Genomic DNA, 20,934 nt, shown 5'->3' with positions numbered 1-20,934 from the left:
CAGTTTCATCCGTGTTTTCCCCAACTGGGGTTCTACACGCATTAGCCTGCTTAGCGTCCATTACGCCACGAGGTGAGTGAGTTTCCCATTTCTGACGAATGCATCGACGACGTCCTTCAAGGCTACGATTCCTCCGTGGTATGGCCTTTTGTCCTGTGGAAGTCACAGGATTTGCTTTGATCAGCGTTTGGACGCTGTCGGATTATTGGAGCCTCTGGCCATGGGAGCCTCTCGGTGGCAAATATCTCGGTGACGCTTTTGGTGAGTGGCGTCCATCTGGAGTTCCGGCTTGATGGGTGCGTGTTATCCCTTCCGCCTACTAGAGGGCGAGAGCTGGATAAGGTGTCAAAGTTTACCCTTGACTGCCAAATACCTAGCTTCCTCTTTTTGTTTTGCCGGGCGGTCCGGACGTTGTTTTCTCTAGTCCTCTGCGTGTAGAGGTTTGTACTCTAGGGAAGATCCCTACCCAGTTGCTTCTCCGTTTCGGCAAAGCGCTTGGCCGCCGTCATGATGGCATCCCATGTGGATGGCATGCCGTCTTTACCCGTCAACGTGCGGATAAACTCTGGGTATTCGGCGCCCTGGATGAAAACGGCGCGAACAAGATCTTCGCTTATGGTGCCCAGACTCAGCTTTTTCGAGTTGAAGCGAGTGATGAAGTCTAGTAAAGATTCATCCTCTTCTCTAACGCAGTTGAGGATCGTCCACTGCTCTTCAGTATATTTCCTCTGTTGGCTGAAGTGCTGGCTGAACTTGTGTTGGAAGTCCGCCCAATCATAGATGTGGTGGACCGGTAAACGATCAGACCACGCCCTGGCCGCTCCAACCAGCGTCATCTGGAACATATAACACCACGTGGGTTCCGTCCAGTTGCTGACGGTTGCCCCCGCTATGAATCTGTTCAAGTAATCATCTGGGTCGGATATACCATCATAAGTGCCGATGTTGGACATCTGTTTGGCACTCTTCAGGGCGATTGCTTCCGCAATGTCCCTTGCAAACTTGGACGTTCCCGCATTTGCAACAGTTGGTCTAAAGGTTTTGGAGAAGTCACGTGGGTTTCCCCCCGCGTTCCTTGATTTGAAGGTTTCTCCAAAATTCCTTCTTGGTTGGAAGTCTGTTTCCTTGCGCTTCCCTTTCGCCCTATGACGAGGGTTTGCGTCACTGTCGGACTCCTCCCAATCATCATTCAAGTACTCGCACTTATTGCTCATGTTGAGCTGTTGTCGAGTGTTTCCGAACTCGTCATTAGCCTGTTGGAGTGAACGTAAACGTTCATCCAACTCAGCTTGGAATTCTTTCTGACGTGCTTCCGTCCACGCTTTAACTTGATCAAGTGTTTGGCGGAGGAGCCTCGTCTGTTGTCTCTCCAACTGGGTATCGGTGAATCCCAGTGAAGGATTGTTTACTGCACTTGCCCCGGCTTGGGTAACCGGGGAAGTGTTCGTAAAAATTGTGTACTCGCCGGTGTTCCCCCAGTAGCTGGGGTTGTGGTTACCGGAGTTTCTTGGTCACTCGCTGGCCTTGGCACCGGAGTAACCTTAACCATCTTTCCAGAGGTTTTGAAAAAACTGAAAAAGAATTAGTTATAGCTTTTATGCACGGATGTCAATATATTGCTAGGTTTATTAATTCATGTAAAGAAAGTTTGAATATGAAGAATGTATCTGAATTCCCTTTTATGGAATATATTGGTATAAACTTTGTACATCCCAAAAATGTAAAAATGGACCATGCATGTACTATGGTATCATAGGTCATTGTAGAAATAAAATATGTATTTTATAATTGTCTCATTCCGTACGTTGTTAAACAGTGAAAAAATAACCTTCTCTGACGATAAAGACATACAAGAAGATTTGAGCTTCATTTGCTGATCGACTTAATCAATATCTATATTGGGCAGTGAGTGAATGCCCTTATGTCAATGTCAACCCATACCACCTTCAACCAAAACCTCTATGGCACCATCCTCTTTAATTTTATCCTAGGGTCTACGAGAGTTAGATGAATGCGAAAATCTTTAAACTTAGGAAGAATATTCTCACAATTTTTTTTATACACACATATATAAGGTTTTGATCAAATACAAATGAAATTAACGTGTTAAACGTGATAATTAAATATAGTAATTATGTAATTAGTTTATTACTATATATTTAATTACATAATTACTTTACTTGTATCTCACGTTTAACACGTTAATAAATAACTGTTATTATAGGTGAGAACTTCTCTTTAATTTTCTTAATGCAGGAATCTGAAAATGCGAAACGGCCAAATCTAGAACGTGAAACAACGAAAATCCCACTAAATCAACTAAAAACCCATCCAGATCCATATGGGTAAATGCAACCTAAACACACCTGAAAGTACAATCCTTTCTCAAAAACACCTGCTAAATCTCAATATCTTAAGCCAAAAACTCTAAAACGAAGAACACAAAGAATACACCATTTTTGATTAATGAAAGCGATCCAAGACAACCCAGAGATGAGCATAATGGCTTTGATACCACTTGTAGGTACTCATGGAACACGTATCTAACCAGTGGCGGATCTAGACTCGAAACCAAGCCGTAGCGCTCAAAAATTTTTTTTCCCCATATTTAATACAATGTTAACGAAACAAATATAAAAAACACGACAACAAATAAATTTAAACATGCATTGGGAGTTTATATCGGTCCATTTCGACATTACATAATGTTTTTCCCGACGCGGGTCCCCGACTATTTAATGGAACAAATCTTTAATTTAGTTCAAAATACTTTTCATTTCTGAATAGTTCGCTAAAAAAATAAAAATATTACAAGTTTAATGTCTATTCTAAAACACACACACACACATATATTTTAAAAACTTACAACATTTGGGATCTTCTGATACCGAGCACCACGCCCGTGCAAGGTGTTCATACTCGTCAGTTTTCCACGGTATAGTTATCTTTTTAGTCCGAGGTTCGCCGACGGGTTTCTTTGAGTGGTTTCTCCCACATATGCCTCCATGTTGGCTTAAACCGCCACGAATCTCCGGAACGGGTTGTGGTTTCAGGTCGGTTTGTGTCTCCGCCACTGTCTTGTCGTCGGGTTGTGAATCGGAACCGACCATTATATTTGAATTTTGGAAACCGAACATCATATATGGGGGGTGGGGCTCCCGGCGTTTTAGCCTTAAAACGCCACAACTTGTGGTGACTACGGATGGTCTTAGTCTTAGCCCCATGATGGATATCTTTAACGTCGTCAAAAATATGGGATCTGAAAAACACATATTTACGATCCAAACTTGACTTCTTCTCGCCCTTTTGTTTTGAAGAAACACTAAGTGACCCCGGCAGATTACGGATAATCTTAGGGTCAAGTAGATGTTTCCCACGAGGGTTAGGTCCGGCAAAGATGGTTATTATTCTGATGACCTGCAAAACAGACACCGTGAGCTCGTCACTGAGAAGGGGGGGTACCTCCTTGTGACCACCCTCCGGCGTGAGAATCAGACTAGATTGCTCTGAATATAAGTGTATATTAAGAGAAATAGCTAGAGCAGATAATATATGTGATAATGATGGTATAAGATAAGATGATGATACCGTTCAAGGTGTTGGAGTATTTATAGCCGAAGGTAGGTTTCCAAGCAGGTACAGCCAGCTGTATAATATTCCTTTTCTACCAACTGTGGGCTACGCACGTGCCGTGCTGGTGGTTGGTGGGTAGGCAGCGGCTGATAGTGACATGGCCGGCTGCGTACTATTCCTTTTCCACCAACTGCAGGCTATGTACGTGCCACGATGAGGGTTGGTGAGTAGGCAGCGGCTGATAGTGACATTTTGTACTAGAGCGTGCTCCTCGTCGTATTGTTGTCAGTGAGCTGTCACCCTGTGATGGGCTGCTTTGGTCAGATCTTGTCTATTTTGTCCATACCTTGGCAGGTATAGTACAAAAGATCCTCCAGAAGCGTACGGACTGGCTCATTTGGGCGGGAGTATTCCCGCCTTGCTCATTCCTTCTTCAGGTGAAATTACTGAATTATTGAGAGTTAGTGCCTTGTGCGTGTAGCCTTACTATTAGTGCGGGTAGCCTTCCCTGATGGCTTGTATCCGCAGCTGCGGGAACAGGCGGGGTACTTCACCATTGGGAGGCTTTTCCTGCGGGACAGCTGGCGCACTGCGCGTAAGGTCTTCATCTCTCTGAGCATGGTGGGTCCTGCGGAACCAGTTGGTCTTTGCGCAGACGTCCCTCTTCAAGGTGAGTCTTGCGGGTCCAACTGGGCTCTACTGGGACCTACCTCTTCATGTTTGGTATTTCAAATCTATGAAAATCTATGAATAGCCATTTGACTTATGTATTAAATGACTTTCAAATTAAAGTATGCATACAGCAACAATAATTACATAAGCTGGCTAAAAGGTTAATGAAAATGACTGTTCAAATTCAAGTACACTTCATCGATGTGTGAAGTTAATAAAAACAACTGTTCAAACTAATCCATGGGTGCGTATGACGACTCTCGATAATAAACCTATATTGAGTCTTAGCTAAGGGGGAGGGGTGGTGGATGTGGTGGCATCACTCATCACACACCCCACCCAATTATATGGTGCCACATCACCAACCCAAAATCCATCACATGTACGTGATGGTTTTTTACTAGGGGTGGTGGTGTGGTGTGATGGTGTGTGATAGAATTTTTTATTATTTTTTTTGTAACTTAAAAAATTAAAACAATATTTAATAGAACTTAAAAATAAAAACAATAGTTACTAGAACATAATTCAACTTAAAAATTAGAATTAAAAAATTAAAAGTTACAATAAACGTCTACTCCTCGTCTGAATCTGGGAATTCCAACCCTAAAGAACCTATAAGCTCAACTAGATCTCATCTCAACCGATAGTGAATATCTTCATCCCGCAAGTCTAATTGGACATCACCGAAAGCTCTCTCGACATCTTTTCTTGCCGATTCTTGCAACTTCTTGAACGCCTTTTCATTGGTCTCGACAGGAAACGAAAAGGCTTGCACAAAAACAGACCAGTGCGGATATATACCATCAACGAGGTAGTAGCCACGTCTGTAATATCTCCCGTTGACAAAATACGGACAGAAAGGTGCGGCGCCATCGTTTGATATCACCCCTAAGATACGCCCCTGGCAACTCCCGTGGACAATTGCTCCATTCGATATGTGTACAATCAATGCTACCGAGCATCCCTGGAAAATGCCATCTAGCCTCGTGTGCGACGTAAAGACGTGTAATGTCGTGTCTTGTTGGTTTTCGTAGAAACCCTATGGCATACAATTTTATAATCGCGTTACAAAAGAATTGTAGACATTCACGTGAAGTTCTCTTAGACATTTGTAAGTATTCATCGAATTGGTCGGTGGGTTACCTGTCGCTAGTTGACGAATAGCGGATGTGCATTTTTGAAGCGCCGTAAAACTTCGTTTGCCTCTCGTGTCGTAAGATTCTTGAAACCATTCTTCGTTTGCTTCGACGTCGGCTACAATCTTTAAGAATAAAGATTTCGGCAAACGAAAACGTTCCCTAAACGTCTCGTCATTGTATTCCGGCTCCTCCAAAAAATAGTCGTTCATTAACACGTCGTGGGCATGTATACGATCACGCACCACCACTTTTTTCTTTGGACGGCTCGGGCCTTCAAGTTCTTTATATAGCAACGGGAACCATTCGAGAATGTCATCGTCCGAAGACGAAGAGCTATCGGTGTCTAAGGGCATCGAGTGTTCCAGAAATTCCATATTTTTTGTTGTGAATGAAGAGGAAGTTTGAGAGTGTTTTTGAGTTGGATTTGGTTTTGATTTGGATTTGGTTTATGTTTTTGTTTTGGTTTTATATTGTTTTTTTTTTAATTTAAACCCCCCCTCTCAACGGCTACATCCCAACGGTACAATTCCTTGGAAAACACCATTCATCAGGCGTGATGGTCATCACGCAAATCACCTCTTTTCCGCGTGACAAGGGGGCGGCGGCGGTGTGGAGATGGTTACCACACGTGATGGGTGATCCATCACGTGGTGCCCGTCCCCCCTAATAATAAATGGATGAATTTTTTTAGAACTAATTTCTAACTAATAAAACCACTAAAATAAAATAAATAACTAGACGAATGGAACTAATGGAATCTCGAACGAACGACGAACTAACATGCAAAGATAGCAAAGATGGAGAAATGAATACATAGGGTAAAAATTTCATGACAGTTTAACTATTAACGAAATTAATTAATCACACAACACCATGATCTAAAGATAAACCAACTAAGGATCGCCGAAGCTCGCTAGATCACTTCCAGGCCTCACCAACTAACTCTAACAAACCTAAGATGATAAAATAAACACATGGCATGAAGATTACTAATGTACCCTGATGATGCATCACCTCTCGGTCTCAACGACATAGATTGAACCTACATAAAGTTGGAACCAACAGACAACAGCTCTAGGGGTGGGTAATAATACCTAACCCCATCTAGGACACATATCTGCATGCAATTCTAAACCAAATAAACCAAAGCTCGCTCACACGCAATTTTAACTTAAACAAATGAAGATACAAGACAAACCGACTCTCAATTACAAATGAGGTGAAAGTAATGAATTTTAACAATCACACACACACGCATATGGTTGAACTAACCACAAATAGATAAAAACACCTAGTAGATTACCTAAACGTAAAACCTAACCAAATGATGCGAAATTAATCAGTCAAAGTCATACGGAGGATCGCATGCAATAACTATATAAAAACAATAGTTTAACACATCGAATATCAAATTAAATATAACTTTTCAAGTGTTAAGTTAAAATACAAATTAAGGGAGACAAAAATGAGAAGTGTGAGACACAATGATCTTTTTTACTCAACATTGTGTCTTTTTTGAGTTCTTTTATTTTATTTTAATTTTTTATTTTAGAACGAAGAAGACGGTGGAAACATTTTTGTGTGTTTACATTTTCCGTTTTCTAATTAAATTTTGAGTTATTATTTTTTATTATTTTTTTAGGGTTTTATGCCTACAAATACTTCCCATTTTTCTCATTTTTATCTCTTTGTAGAATAACTTGACCCAAGTTTTCAATAGTAATCAAGCCATGTAATTAGTAAAATTGAATAAACAAACAAAATCAATAATCATTTCAACCTACGGTTTGGCCACATTTTACGGTTTGGCCTCATGAAGAGCAAAATTCCCACTTGTCATATTCTGGGGCAATCTGAAGTTCAATTGTGATGGGGCCTATGATCAGGATGAGATCGTTTTGTGGTTATTCCAATATGATTCCCTAAAGGGTAAAGCCAAATATTGGTTCAACTCGTTGCCGGTTACTAATATCAAATGTTGGGTAGAAATGCAGCACGTCTTCTTAGACGAGTACTATTCACAAGCCAAAACCGATGATGCCAGGAACGAAATACGTAATTTCCAACAACAGTCTGCTGAATTATTCCATAAAGCATTCCCTCGTTTTACAGAGTTCTCAGAAAATGCCCACATCATCCGATCGAGTTACGGAAACAGGTTAAGTGTTTTGTTGACAGTTGAGTTTTGAAGATAGATAACATCTCAAGGATTCAAGCAACAATAAGCTATTGAACCAACTACAAGAAGATGATTGGGATTTTCTAGAAATGATGTGTGAAGATTCAAAAGCTGAAGTATCTGCTGAAAGAATAGTTAAGCTGTAACACTCTGAAATTCGTAAAGACGTGAGCTTATTAAATAAAAGTGGGCATTTTATAATTTGAGCTTGAAGTGTTTATTTTAGAAATATGTAGGGATCGTTATGTCATTAATCAATGATGATTATGTATATTCAGTTCCCCAATAAAAACACTAGCTAGCAGCCTTCACTAAACGTATTCCACCTTTGATATCAAACGTATCACCCAAAGCCAGAGGTACATAACGTGTATACATGCTACAAACAATAGCCTTCATGGAGATATAATCAGTTCCCATATTACAAACAACATATAATAATCATAACTCTTTATACTCATATAAAAACTAACACATTAAATGAGTTTCTTCTATTCAAAATTACAAATCCATCAATCATCAAAAACACAAAAGTGATTTTATGCTTTTCATATTGCAACCAACTGGTTAGAAGACTGGTCAAAGCTACCGCGAAGCGCTTTCGCTCGAGTCTTCTTCTTATCCGATCGACCACCACTTTTACGCGCAAATGCCGGCGCTTTATGCTTAATCTGAGTGAACTCGTCTTTGCTGGCACCACCTTGAACAAGAACTCTTTTGATCCCCGAGTAATTCAACGACTCCGCGATCTGCATAGGTGTCGCACCCTTATTGGTTCTTGCTTCCACGTCAGCACCCTTTTTAACCAATAGTTCAAGTACTTCCATATGTCCAGATTCCACAGCACAATGCAAGGCTGTGTAACCATCTTCATCTCTTGCATTAATGTCAACTCCTTTTTCTATCAAAAACCGGACTGCATCGGCCCGGCCCTTGAGTGAGGCCCGATGCAATACGGTCCATCCGTGTTGGTCAATCCCATTGACCGCAGCTCCATTTTCGAGAATCCTTCTAATGGTTCTGACTTCACCTTTTCTTGCAGCCATGCATAGCTTGTCACCGAGCCCGAGTGTGTCGAGAAGCTTCGTGTGTCCCCGGTCAACCGCGATATCATATGCGGTTTTGCCCGATCGGTTTCGGATTTCTTTGTAAGCCCCCTTTTGGAGTAAAAGTTTGACCATGTATTCGTCTCCGAGAGTCGTGGCTATATGCAACGGAGTATCATAATCGTGGGCGTTACGGATATCCGTCCATGCACCACTAGCTAATAGCAGGCGGCAGCAGTCGCGTCTCTGCTCTTCCACCGCCAGGTGTAAAGCGGTATTCCCGTCTTTACTAAGCATGTTCACATCAGCTCCTTTAAGTAAAAGAAGCCTCAGAACTACCACATGCCCCCCATGAGCCGCTAAGTGAACTGGGGCCCATGTGGATGACTCTGACATATCTGTACTAGCTCGATGAGCCAGTAAAAGCTCCACAATCAAACCTTCACCCGAGGCTGATGCAGCCTCGAGTGGGCTCATACCTAACCGGTTACGAGCCTCTATATCTGGTTCAAATTCAAGTAGTAACTGAACCAGGTCGGCTCGACTTTGACTAATCGCCAAGTGGAGCAACGTTTGACCTTCGTCATCAACGGAGTCAACCGCTCGCCAACTAGCATCGCTTTTCTCTAGCACATCTCTTATTTCATCCATGGATCCATTCTTTATAAGACTAGCCATCACCACTGAGCCAACAAACATAACCTTAATACCACTATCAACAAACACTTGCTTCTTCCTAGCAGTAAACCAATCATTCGGGACCGAATCATGGGTCGATGACGGGTTCTTAACCGCCGCACCGGGGACCACCACACTATGCAACAAGAAAGAGTCATCACAATAAGGAACTGACCTTGGGACATGACCTGAACTTTGAAAGTCATAAACAATCTCAACAGTCAAAGCAGTCAAAGGAGATATAATCCCCGACTGCGGTTTAACCGTGTAACGATCTTTGTTCACAGGCTGCAACCGAAAAGCCACCGGCATAGTGTACATAACATTCTTCAAAGTCAACTCACCATAACCCTTCTGACCATGTTCGATCCGTATAACGACTACATTAGACGGCTCTAAACTGATCAACCTGTCCATGATCTAGTGAACCATTAACTAAGTTGGATTGTGATACTTATAGAAGAACGTTTAAACGTCCGTCGGCGATTACAAAGATTTGCCAATTGGTGGTGTGAATAACTATGGGACTAAGTCTATTTAAATAATCTCAACTTGTATAACTTCAAAGACAACAAAGCTGGTAGTTTGTACTTGTTCTTCCATGTCATTATCATGGAGTGTTTGTGTCTTAAAACTATACAAACACTACATAGGATTTAAAAACCACATTTGGCATCATTGTGTTTGTTATTTGTTGTACCCACCAACCGTTTTTCAACTGAAGATGCTTTTTATGTCACTTTAAACCTTACTTAATAAAAAGTGGTAATTCTTTTATTAGTTTCTAGGTTAAGATCATATAATTAACCTTTGTTCATGGAGTGGATAAAAATTATGGATGACAAAATATATATGGATTTGAGTATTAAACTTAATTAAATGTGATTTAAAGGTTAAAAAGTAATTCATTTGAATTTGACTATTAAACTTAATAGTTCCCATTTCAACCTCATAGTTAAGTTAATTTTGGTGAATGTTTGTTTAGATAATTTTGAGTCATGCCCGGTCTGTCGTAAGGTTTGTTTAGATAATTTTGGTGAACACGCGGTTCATTGCAAAGAACTCCCCGGGTTTAAATATAGACATGATTTGGTCAGGGATGTCCTCTGTGATGTGTTAAAACGGGCGGGAATCTCGGCAAGAAAAGAGGCTCCTGTGAATTTCTTGTCGGATCCACGTGAAAGAAGGTCTACTCTCCGACCAGCGGACATTCTTGTGTTTGGGTGAGCGGGGGGAAGCATACTTGTGTGGACCTTACTGGGGTGTCCCCTCTTGTCGGGCTTAGGGACACCGGGTTCGTTGCTAGGCATGCCGTGCTAAAGGCAGAAGCAGGAAAAATTGCTAAGTACGAGAAGGCGTGTGTGGAGAATCAACACGCCTTCATTCCTTTTGCTTTTGACACATTTGGGTCTCTTGCCCCAGATGCTGCTACGTTTCTAAAGAGAGTTCAGCGGGTCGTGCACGGTAACTCATCGACGCCGAAGAACGATAACTTTGTTTTTAGTAGGATCGGTTTTCCCATTCAAAAGGGGGTGGCGGCGCAACTTGTTGCCCGCTTACCTGCCTCTTTATTGTAATTGGATTCTTTTATGTACATTAATAATAAGGGAATAAAATTACTATTAACAAAAAAAAAATGTTTAAAGATAGGGTATGTCATTTTTGCCATGTTAACAATTTTTGCTCGAATAGGCATTGATTTTTAAGCGGGTTGTAGAGGAACCAGGTTTTCGGCGTTTGGGTTGGGAAGGGGCCGTATGCCCGTATTATTGTTGTGTGGGCTGGAGCTGGATTACTGGAGTGTGGGATATGAAAGAGACGAATGAACATCGACTTTTACATTCGTTCAACTGGTTGTGAGGAGTAGGATTATCAATTTGTGCCTTGTGGGATATAAAGGAGTTGAATTATGGGTGTCTTATTGAAATGTGGACTGTGAAGATCGAAGTCGTTTCTGCATATTTGTCATCGTTTGATTGGCTGTTTTAAATTGCCGATTTAAGTTTTAAGTAAATGTAAAACTAATGCTTATTTGAACAAAAATTGTCCAAGAAAAAAAACATGTCTATATTATTGCTTTTCCATTAAAGATAGCATTTAAAGTGTTAAACAATTAGGCTGGTCGCTATGGGGCTCCAACGGATGATGTGGTGGGCGCCAATGGGCGCTCAACACCACCAAGGGGCGCCGGTGGTCAAGGTGGTTGTGAAGCTGGGCGCGGATGGGGCTTGGATGGTGGGGCCCTCTCTCTCTATCTCTCAAACACACATACATACATATGTATATATGTATATAATGAGCGCCTTTACCATAGCGGGACATTATTGGATAGGGCTTCGAAGCCCCCGGCGCTGACGTGGCACGGTGGAGGGGCTTCGAAGCCCCCCACCATTGAAGACAACCTTAGTACCCAAAGGAACCATCTAGGTATTTGATAATAGGGTACACAAAAGAAAGGATTAGTTTATTTATCAGTTCTCATTATCCAGATGTAGTTCGGTTTGTGTTTGCATATCATAATTTAATGCGACTAATTAAAAAGGAAAAAAAAAGAAAGGATTAGTTTATTTAGCGGCGCAGCTTGTTGCTCACTTACCCATTATCCAGATGTAGTTCGGTTTGTGTTTACATAATCATAATTTAATGTGACTAATTAAAAAGTAAAAAAAAAGTTCTCATATGAACCTCACACTTATAATATGATTCAACATCACCATCTAAAAAAAATAATTTGTGATTTGTTTTATAAAAAGAAGAAAAAAAAAGGAGTTAGTATGGTATGATAGTGAGACAATTGTAATGGTGTGACATTATTTCATTTACAGCCAAATACATCAGTCTAAGGTATATTTGAAACTTATAAGCATATGCAAATTAGAGGGTAGCCATTAATTTATTTTGCAATTTGGATTTTGAAAGGTGTAGTTGAAGTTGTTTAAACATTTCTATATCATTTAAAAATAAAAAAAAATTAGAAAATTAACACATATCCTTGTAGATGTTTACTCACAAATAAGTTTGAGACAATGTAAAAAAGAACAATTTGTTATATAAGTTATAAGCATAGATCTGTTGAAACCATATACATATTACTAGTCTTATAAAAGACGTATATTCCATTTTACCTTGCTGTGCTTCCATATATTCCATGATACCTTTTTTATTATATGTATGGAGTAAGCATGTCAGCTGGATCAATATGTCATCTACTAATTAGTTTAATTAGAGTCAGATATAAATTCCTGCTGTCATGTTGTTCTTGTGGGTGTTGGATCATGGACCCGGTCGATCTGGATCCAAATAATCCACTAATATTTTTTGGTAGTCAATATTAATGAATAAACACCTAGTAACTTGGTAGAATTGACAAAACGCGTCATGTGGATCACACACGAACAACTTAAAACAACTAGTGAACACCCAAACACGTCACGCTTAACTAAACGTGTCATTTTTTTAAACACTAACTCAGACATGTTTAATAGGTGGCTTAAACAAAGATTGACACAATTAAAGGTAACCAATTCAATGACCCGAATAACACACGGCACGTTTAACATGATTATATAGTCGGTTCAATAAGATGAATCAACGATGCTTTAAAGATGATTACTTTATGGAATTCACTAAACACGATAAGTAATTGTTAGACATAATTAACATGATTATAAATGGATCATAAGTGTGTCATGTTAACATATCAACCTATTAATTTAGCATGATAAATTAAACATGTTTTGTGTGTCATAAACGAGTTAAGAAGGTTGAACCTGTTTACACAACTTGTTATCTTGTCATTAGCCTGCTTAAAAAGGATTTCGGAATGTATTTAATAGAACTGACTTAATTGTTTATATTTTAGTTGAAGTTGTTAAAATATCGTTATTGTGATGACAATGCTAATAAACTAATATTGATTTTTTTCCTTTCCCCCGCTCCAACAAGCAACACAAGAGGAATAAAAGAATATTAAGATTTGTTGGGTTGGAACCAACAAATAAATAGTTAAATAATATCAAACAATGTTTTAAAATGACTCCTTGCTTCTCTTTACTAACGACTCGTTCATCTACTTCATATTGTTATACTTTAATATCAGAATTTGAACCCTGATATTCTCCACAAAAGAAAAGAGTCTTTACCACCCACATAGCCAAGACAAAAATGACAAAATAGCTCGTAACAACACATTAAATCCACATAATGCCTTCATGGTGAATATCAGACTCTTATTTCTTAGGATATAGACGACACCGGTGCGAAACAAGATTTTAACTAATTTTTAATATATTTCAAGTTTAGATTCCTTTAAAGAATTACAAGTTTTCTTCTGATGCACGGAAAACATTTATGTTACAAAACCAAAAAAAGTTGGTTTACAACAATGCTAGGTTTAATTACACAAAAGAAGCCTACGTATAACCAAAAGATGAAGTCGTACCATGTCTAGAAGATATCAACACATGACTAGCATCAATGATAGATATGCACGTTATTATTAAAATGAGATGAATCTGTCATTTAACTTACTTTTAACTAACATTTAACTCTTTAAATTTAAGATTACTTTAAAGAACTACAAGTTTCCTTCCGACGCCATGGGAAACATGTAAATTACAAAATGAAAAAAGTTTATATACTATAGTACTGGGTGTAATTACACAAAAAAAATGCTTTAACTAAAAGATAAAATTGTTCCATACCCAAAGTTGGATAAACGGTTATAATAATAATAATAATAATAATAATAATAATAATAATAATAATAATAATAATAAAGTATAAAAAGTTGATAAGGATTCAAGGAGATTCAAGGAGTATAGGTTATGGGCGGGACTTGAACACCCAACCTACACTCTAAATAGAAGGATGCACAACAAGCTATTATGATGAATTGATTTGATAACTTGAATCTCTTACATTTTTATAAAAGCATACATAATGAGGCGGTTTCATCGCCCAAAATCAAACCAAAACGTCCCAGTACTGCAACGAGTTGGGCATTTCAAAGGCTTTCGGAGCGTGTAGTTGCAAACGGCGCTTGAGAGGTAAGTTTGGTTAAAGATGATCGTCGATTAACATTCCTCATGACCGGTGTACGTTAAATAAATGATAATAGTTATTTTATAAACCATTTATAAATACTACTGAATAGAAACCCAAGATAACGTGGCTAGGCTATGACGGCGCTTGACAAAGGTGGTTGGGTGCGTTGTTTGACCAGTTAGGCTATATTGGTGCTTAAAGTCAAGCGTCTAGGCTCATTCAATGCCCAGCTAGTTAGGCTCTATTTGTGCCTAACCTTCAACACCTATGCTGAAATGATCCTAAATAGTTTCATTCAGACCAGGGAAGCAGCAACATGACGTAGCGTGGTAGTTTGGTGTCAACAAAACTCCATAGATACCCGACTTCTTGTGCCAAGACTTTTTGAAAAGTTAGAAATAGAAAATTGATAATATTTTCACCTTGTAACGTAAAAACCATCTATGCAACCAATTCTAAAGTATTAATTAATTATTTGACCACCTGACAAATATTTTAATAGCCTATTTATTTGCATAAGTTTCATTAATATGAATAAGACTTGTTAGTTAATTTATTTTATGTCAATGACCCTTGGCAAATACTTGCTCGGGTAAGCGTGAGACACGAGGATGTATCATGTTTAAATTAAGCACCTTTTTAAGGTTCTGGTTCGATTCTGATAAGGGAAAACATCACTCTTTTAGAATTAAACTCACGTAAGATGGGTTGTATGTAGATAGTAAGTCTTTCAAAGTCCCCAACAATCAGTGTTTTGAAACCCAGCCCGGCCCGACAGGGACCCGATTCCTATACCGGGTCGGGTAAGTGTATTTGCCTTTCAAAGTCCCCAACAATCAGTGTTTTGAAACCCAGCCCGGCCCGACAGGGACCCGATTCCTATACCGGGTCGGGTAAGTGTATTTGGACTGTTTTGAAAACCCGGCCGGTTTCGCAGGTGGACGGTCGGCCCGAACCCGGTTGACCCGGCGGGTGAACCGGTAAAACCAATTTTTTCATTAAAATCAAAATGAAATGTGTATACCGGGATTCGAACTTGAGACATTTTAGAGATAGAAACTTTAATAATTATCCATGAGCCAACCAACCAATCTTCATTGACCAAACATATATCATATATATTTAAAAACAATGAAAAAAAATACAAACATTAAAGTCTATTATTACTATTATTATTTATATTTATTTAAATTATTATGACGTCATCCGGGTCAAACACCGGTCCGTCTGGGTCAGTCCAGCCTTTGACTCGGTAATACGTCCGGGTCAACATCCGGGCCGGGTCTGAAAACATTGCCAACAATCAATTACATCAGAACTGTTAAAAAAACTTAATTTATTTAACTTATTTTTTTTTGAACGGCCAACTAAGTAACGCCGGGTACTCCGTACACGGCCCCCATTGGCTAAAGGTAGCCCGAGCCGGCCACTAGTCCGGACCAACGGAGCCCCTAGCGGTCCACCTATCGAGAGATTCACCGGATAAAAACCGACCCCCACGCCCGCCAAATGGCAAGACAGCGAGGAGATAAAACCGGGTGAGATCAGGACTCGAACCCTGACAAGCCAGAGTCATCCCTCATATCTCCCATATAAATTGGTGGTAGAAAGGTCTGAACCCCCTGCCTCTCACTAATAAAGTGAGTGATCTGCCATTGAACCACAATCAATTTATATTTATTTAACTTATTAAGTGACAACGTAGTAAACTATAGTCATTAATTATTACTCGTATTTAATTAATGTGCATTAACTCAGTAATATACTTAATTACCAAGTGAAAACACAAAGATCTTTCTTTCATTCACTCACTCGCTGTTCTTCCTCACCTACCCTAATTAACTAAAAACCTGCTGTGTGTAAAAACACCCAATTCCAAACAACCCCTAAACCCTAAAACCCCTGTTTCAATGCCGTAATCAAATTCCCACAATCAACTCTTCAATAATGGATCCACGGGTCACCCCAGACCCCCAATTACAAAACCCATCACGCAAAGCAAACGCCTTGAAGCAATTCACATCACCCACCAAAACCCCTAATTTCGCCAGTTCAATTTCAAACCTATCAAACCCTTCAAGCACCATCCCATGCAATAAAGACTTTCACTTTTACTTCAATTTCGACGAATTCAAAAACCCAGTTCAGGAAATAGCTAAATCTTCAGAATCGATACTCGAATCGATCGGATCGTCCGCCGAGCAAGTTTCAGGCAAAAAACAGGTGAATTTACTAAATTTTAGTGATAATGATGGAGTTTATGATTGGTTGGTTAACTTTAATGATGAGTTGTTTGAAAGATTTGATGCTTCGGTTGACGAGTTAATGAAATTAAGGAATAAGGAAGAGGTGAAAGGGGTTGGGGTTAAGAATGTAGTTAGTGATGATGGGTTTCAGAAAGGGTTAGTTAAGGATAATAAGTTGGGTGATTCGTCGTCGGTTAAAGTTGTTTCGAGAGATGGGAATGCGGTGGGGACGCCGAAGGCGAAAGTTCCGTTTCATGTAGCGTCGATTCGGAGGCCGCAGGATGTGTATAAGATACTGGTGAATAATGATAATCAGCCGTTTGAACATGTTTGTTTGCAGAGGAGTGCGGATGGGTCCAGGTTTATACACCCGTTGGTGAGTTCGATTTATTTTGTTATTGATTTATTTCTAGTTTTGGTTCGGTTATAGAAGCGCATAAAGTATGATCTTTAGTAGAAATTTAATAATAGGGTTTACGTCTTGTATTTATGTAGGAGAATCTTTCAGTTATGGATTTTATTGATAGGACGGTCAGTGATGTAGAGCCGGTAAAACCGCCTCCGGTTGAAAGTACATCTTTCAAGCTTGTACAAGATGTAAAGGACTTGAAGGAGTTAGCTGCTAAATTGCGTGATGCCGATGAATTTGCGGTATTCTTTTATATTAAGTTTTATGTTCATGTGAATAAACAATATACTAAAAGCCTCTCGAATTAGATTAGAGTAACTGAGGAAGGGTGATTATGTAATTTTCGTTTGTGGTTTATATTATTATATTGGGTTGTTTAGGTTGATTTGGAACACAATCAATATCGATCATTTCAAGGGTTAACGTGCTTGATGCAAATATCTACAAGAACAGAAGATTTTATTGTGGACACATTGAAACTACGGGTTCAAATCGGCCCGCATCTACGAGAGGTTTTCAAGGATCCTACCAAAAGAAAGGTCATTATTCATTTCTTGGTTGAAGCAAATATTGTATACAATTTTCGTCTCTTTTGTAAATTATAACACTGTATTATTATTATTATTAATCAGGTTTTGCATGGAGCTGATCGGGATATTATATGGCTGCAACGTGACTTTGGTATATATGTTTGCAACATGTTTGATACTGGACAGGTTAACTTTCATCTCATTTTCAGTATGTTTCATTTGTTTATATATTTATTTATTTTTTGGGATTTAATTTGATGTGACTGAATTTGAAATTTTACAGGCATCAAGGGTGTTAAAGTTGGAGAGGAATTCTCTAGAGTATCTATTGAGACACTTTTGTGATGTCGCTGCAAATAAGGAGTACGTCTTTCTGAAAAATATTAATTGTCATTAGTGTAAAGGACGTGATAAGATACGAACATAAAGGATGATTTTGTTATTTCCTTAGTTCAAGGACGAAAAGTGAAATTTACACTATATCTAAACAACGAAAGTGTATCTATGTTTTTTTATTGATTTTTTTTTTTTGTTTTTCGCAGATACCAAAATGCCGATTGGCGACTGCGGCCGTTGACTAAAGAAATGCTGAGGTAGAACTTATTTGTTACAAATTTACCTTTTTTCCTTTTATTACATGTTCTTTATTTTAATTATTTATGTATGCGGTCTGTTTTTATTTTAATAGATATGCCAGAGAAGACACACATTATCTTTTGTATATATATGATGTTATGAAAAGAAGGCTGCTTTCATTACCAAAAGACCCTGACTGCACTGAAGAACCACTTGTTGAGGTAAGTAAACTTCATTTTTGTATAATAATTTAATAAAAACAAATGATTCCTCATCTCATTATTTTATTTTAAATTGTTGGTTTCAGGTATACCAACGCAGTTACAATCTATGCATGCAACTCTATCAGAAAGAACTTATGACCAAGAACTCATATCTAAGCATTTATGGGTAGATTTTTTTTATGATTTTCAAATTTTACAACTTCATTTGTGATACATTGATAGATTCCAAATTTGAAATAATTTTATAAATGACACTTATTATAATTATATATATAATTTTTGTTATTGTTGCTGTTTTAGGTTGCATGCTGCTGATCTCAGTGGCCAGCAACTTGCCATTGTTGCAGTAAGCTATTTCTTCTTTTTTCTTTCTTTGAAAAGATACTAAAAATATTACTTTTTAAGGATTTATTTCTGACAAATGCAGGGACTTTGTGAGTGGAGAGATGGTATTGCTCGTTCAGAAGACGAAAGTACTGGTTATATATTGCCAAACAAAGTTCTTATTGAAATTGGTAATTCGGCTATTCTTTTTATCTATTTCTTTCTTTTGTTAAAATTTTAATATTAATTAGTTTATTAATCTGTCAATTTTATAAAGCAAAGCAAATGCCAGTTACACTCGGAAAATTACGCCACGTATTGAAGTCGAGGCTCCATTACATCGAGCGAAACCTTGGTGCGGTTGTTAGTATAATTAGGCATTCGATGCAGAACGCGGTTGCATTTGAACCCGTTGCCAAGAAATTGAAGGAAGAACACATTGAAATGGTGAAGTTTCTTAAATTATATTTAGTTACGAGGTTTTAATCTGTTTAAACAAAGAAGCAAAACTCGAGATAAAGATGTGAACTTTATTTTAAATAAATATTATGTAAACTGTGCAGATGGCTGCAAGAAATGCTAAACTTAATAATGGTGAAGAAGTTGCAGGTGAAAGTAATAGTAATGTTGGTGAAGATGACTCGTTTGAAAAGGAAGTTGGAAACTTTATCGTTGGAGCGAATCAAAGCCATAAATTAGATGGATCTTCTGTATGTTATTAGCTTTTGTTCTTTCTGTTTATTCAAAACTAAAGATTCTTCCAAGTAAAATGATTTTTTTTTCATATGCAGGGTTCAAGAGTAAGCATCGAGGTACAAAAGAAACCGAGTCGTGCCTTTGGAGCCATGTTTGGAAGCACAGCAGGAAAGAGAAAGTTCAATTCAGAATCAAAGGTGGGAACTTTGTTTTTGCCTCAAGGGTATTTTAGTCATTTTTACTAAATCTCTACGTTTCTTAATAGGCTACCGAGGAGTCTAAGGTTGAACAGATCAAATCTTCTGTGTCACTCCCATTCCGTTCTTTCGCTGATAAAACCGAGGTTTCACATCCTGTTGTGAAAGAAAGACCGTCTACACCTCAAGAAATACCGGTTTTGCCCCTGGCTTCTGAACCGGTAACCGATGTTATCATGCTGGATTCTGATTCTGATATTGAGGAGGAAGAGGAAAAACCGGGAAATGATGAGGGTAGTGAGCGGAAAACGGAAGGTGAAAACAGTGTGATATTGTTGGATTCCGATTCCGATTGTTCCGATGAAGAAAAGGATGGAAACGAGGGGGCCGTTCCGCTGTCGGGTCTTTCAGCAAGCTCCCAGAAGCGTGTAGAAACTGCTAACGAGACGAAAAAGTCAAACCCGGGGGCAGAGGATGGTGGTTCAGGCGGGCTCGTGGAGGTGAAACCGTTTGACTATGCAGCGGCTACGAATGAAGTGCGGTTCGGGGAAGACGGGTCAGATGGGGAAAAGGGCGGTGGTGGTGGTCGGAAGGAATCGGCTGGTGGTGAAAGTAGTGGTGATTTTCGGTTGGGTAGGCGGCGGCAGGCTTTTCCGTCGGCAGGTAACCGGAGTTCAACTTTCCGGTGAAGGCGTGGCGCCATGTTGTTTGGTTTATGTGTAGGAACTAGCTGTTTACGAACTTGAATATCAGGAAAAAAAAATCAAATTGTCTGAGATTAGTTTCAATGGAATTTTATCTTGAATCAGGCACCATTGATACAAGTTAGGGTTCATGTATAAAATAAATGTCAATATTAAAATACCTGACAACAACATAATAGCAGTTAATACTTGTAACAACAAAAAAAACCTATAATAATAAGAAAATACAAATTAATAAATATTTATAACGTCTGATAATTAGTAATCAGCAAATAGGAACAGATAATAACAAATACTAATAGGAAAAACCTAATAATAATTTGATTCTAAATATAATTGTATTTGACCATGTGCCATGATCAAATATTCATATGACCCATGTCCAATACTTGGCGTGACTCTAGTAGGCCCTTTAGAAAATCTACAAGTGGAGCTTTTTAGAATTTTATATGATTAATAAAAGGAATATTGTTTTTATACTGTATCTTAACTATGTAGTATTGTTAAATAACAGTTTCAAATTTACTATTGGTTGGTGTCAACGATAACTAAAGGTGCGTTGTTTATAAAGGCCCGGATCAAATTAAACACGAGAATATATATATGGCACAACTCATCAGTTTTATTAGTCGATAAAATAACTCAAAACTTGATCAATTCTTTCTTAACCCTTACATGAATTCTTTGGGGTTATA

At 38.7% G+C, this 20,934-nt stretch overlaps 1 protein-coding gene and 1 pseudogene across 1 annotated transcript; one reads left to right on the top strand and one right to left on the bottom strand.

The window, feature by feature from the left end:
- Positions 1–7,977: 7,977 nt before the first annotated feature.
- LOC143529060 (protein VAPYRIN pseudogene) lies at positions 7,978–9,980 on the bottom strand (annotated as a pseudogene).
- A 6,130-nt stretch (positions 9,981–16,110) lies between these two features.
- Positions 16,111–20,289, top strand: LOC143529083 (protein RRP6-like 2). Its single transcript, XM_077024954.1, has 14 exons — positions 16,111–16,955; positions 17,075–17,230; positions 17,369–17,527; positions 17,621–17,704; positions 17,802–17,881; positions 18,061–18,111; positions 18,207–18,315; positions 18,402–18,484; positions 18,619–18,664; positions 18,746–18,833; positions 18,920–19,089; positions 19,206–19,352; positions 19,434–19,535; positions 19,604–20,289. Exons 1-14 carry the CDS (start codon positions 16,281–16,283, stop codon positions 20,222–20,224), a joined length of 2,571 nt encoding a protein of 856 aa, XP_076881069.1. The 5' UTR covers positions 16,111–16,280; the 3' UTR covers positions 20,225–20,289.
- The last annotated feature ends 645 nt before the right edge of the window (positions 20,290–20,934 follow it).

The sequence above is a fragment of the Bidens hawaiensis genome, unplaced genomic scaffold (assembly GCF_021521415.1).
Source record: "Bidens hawaiensis isolate Kalapana, Puna unplaced genomic scaffold, B.hawaiensis_p1.1 tig00008460_1, whole genome shotgun sequence".
Lineage (NCBI taxonomy): Eukaryota > Viridiplantae > Streptophyta > Magnoliopsida > Asterales > Asteraceae > Bidens > Bidens hawaiensis.
This window is presented reverse-complemented; position numbering and strand designations above follow the sequence as displayed.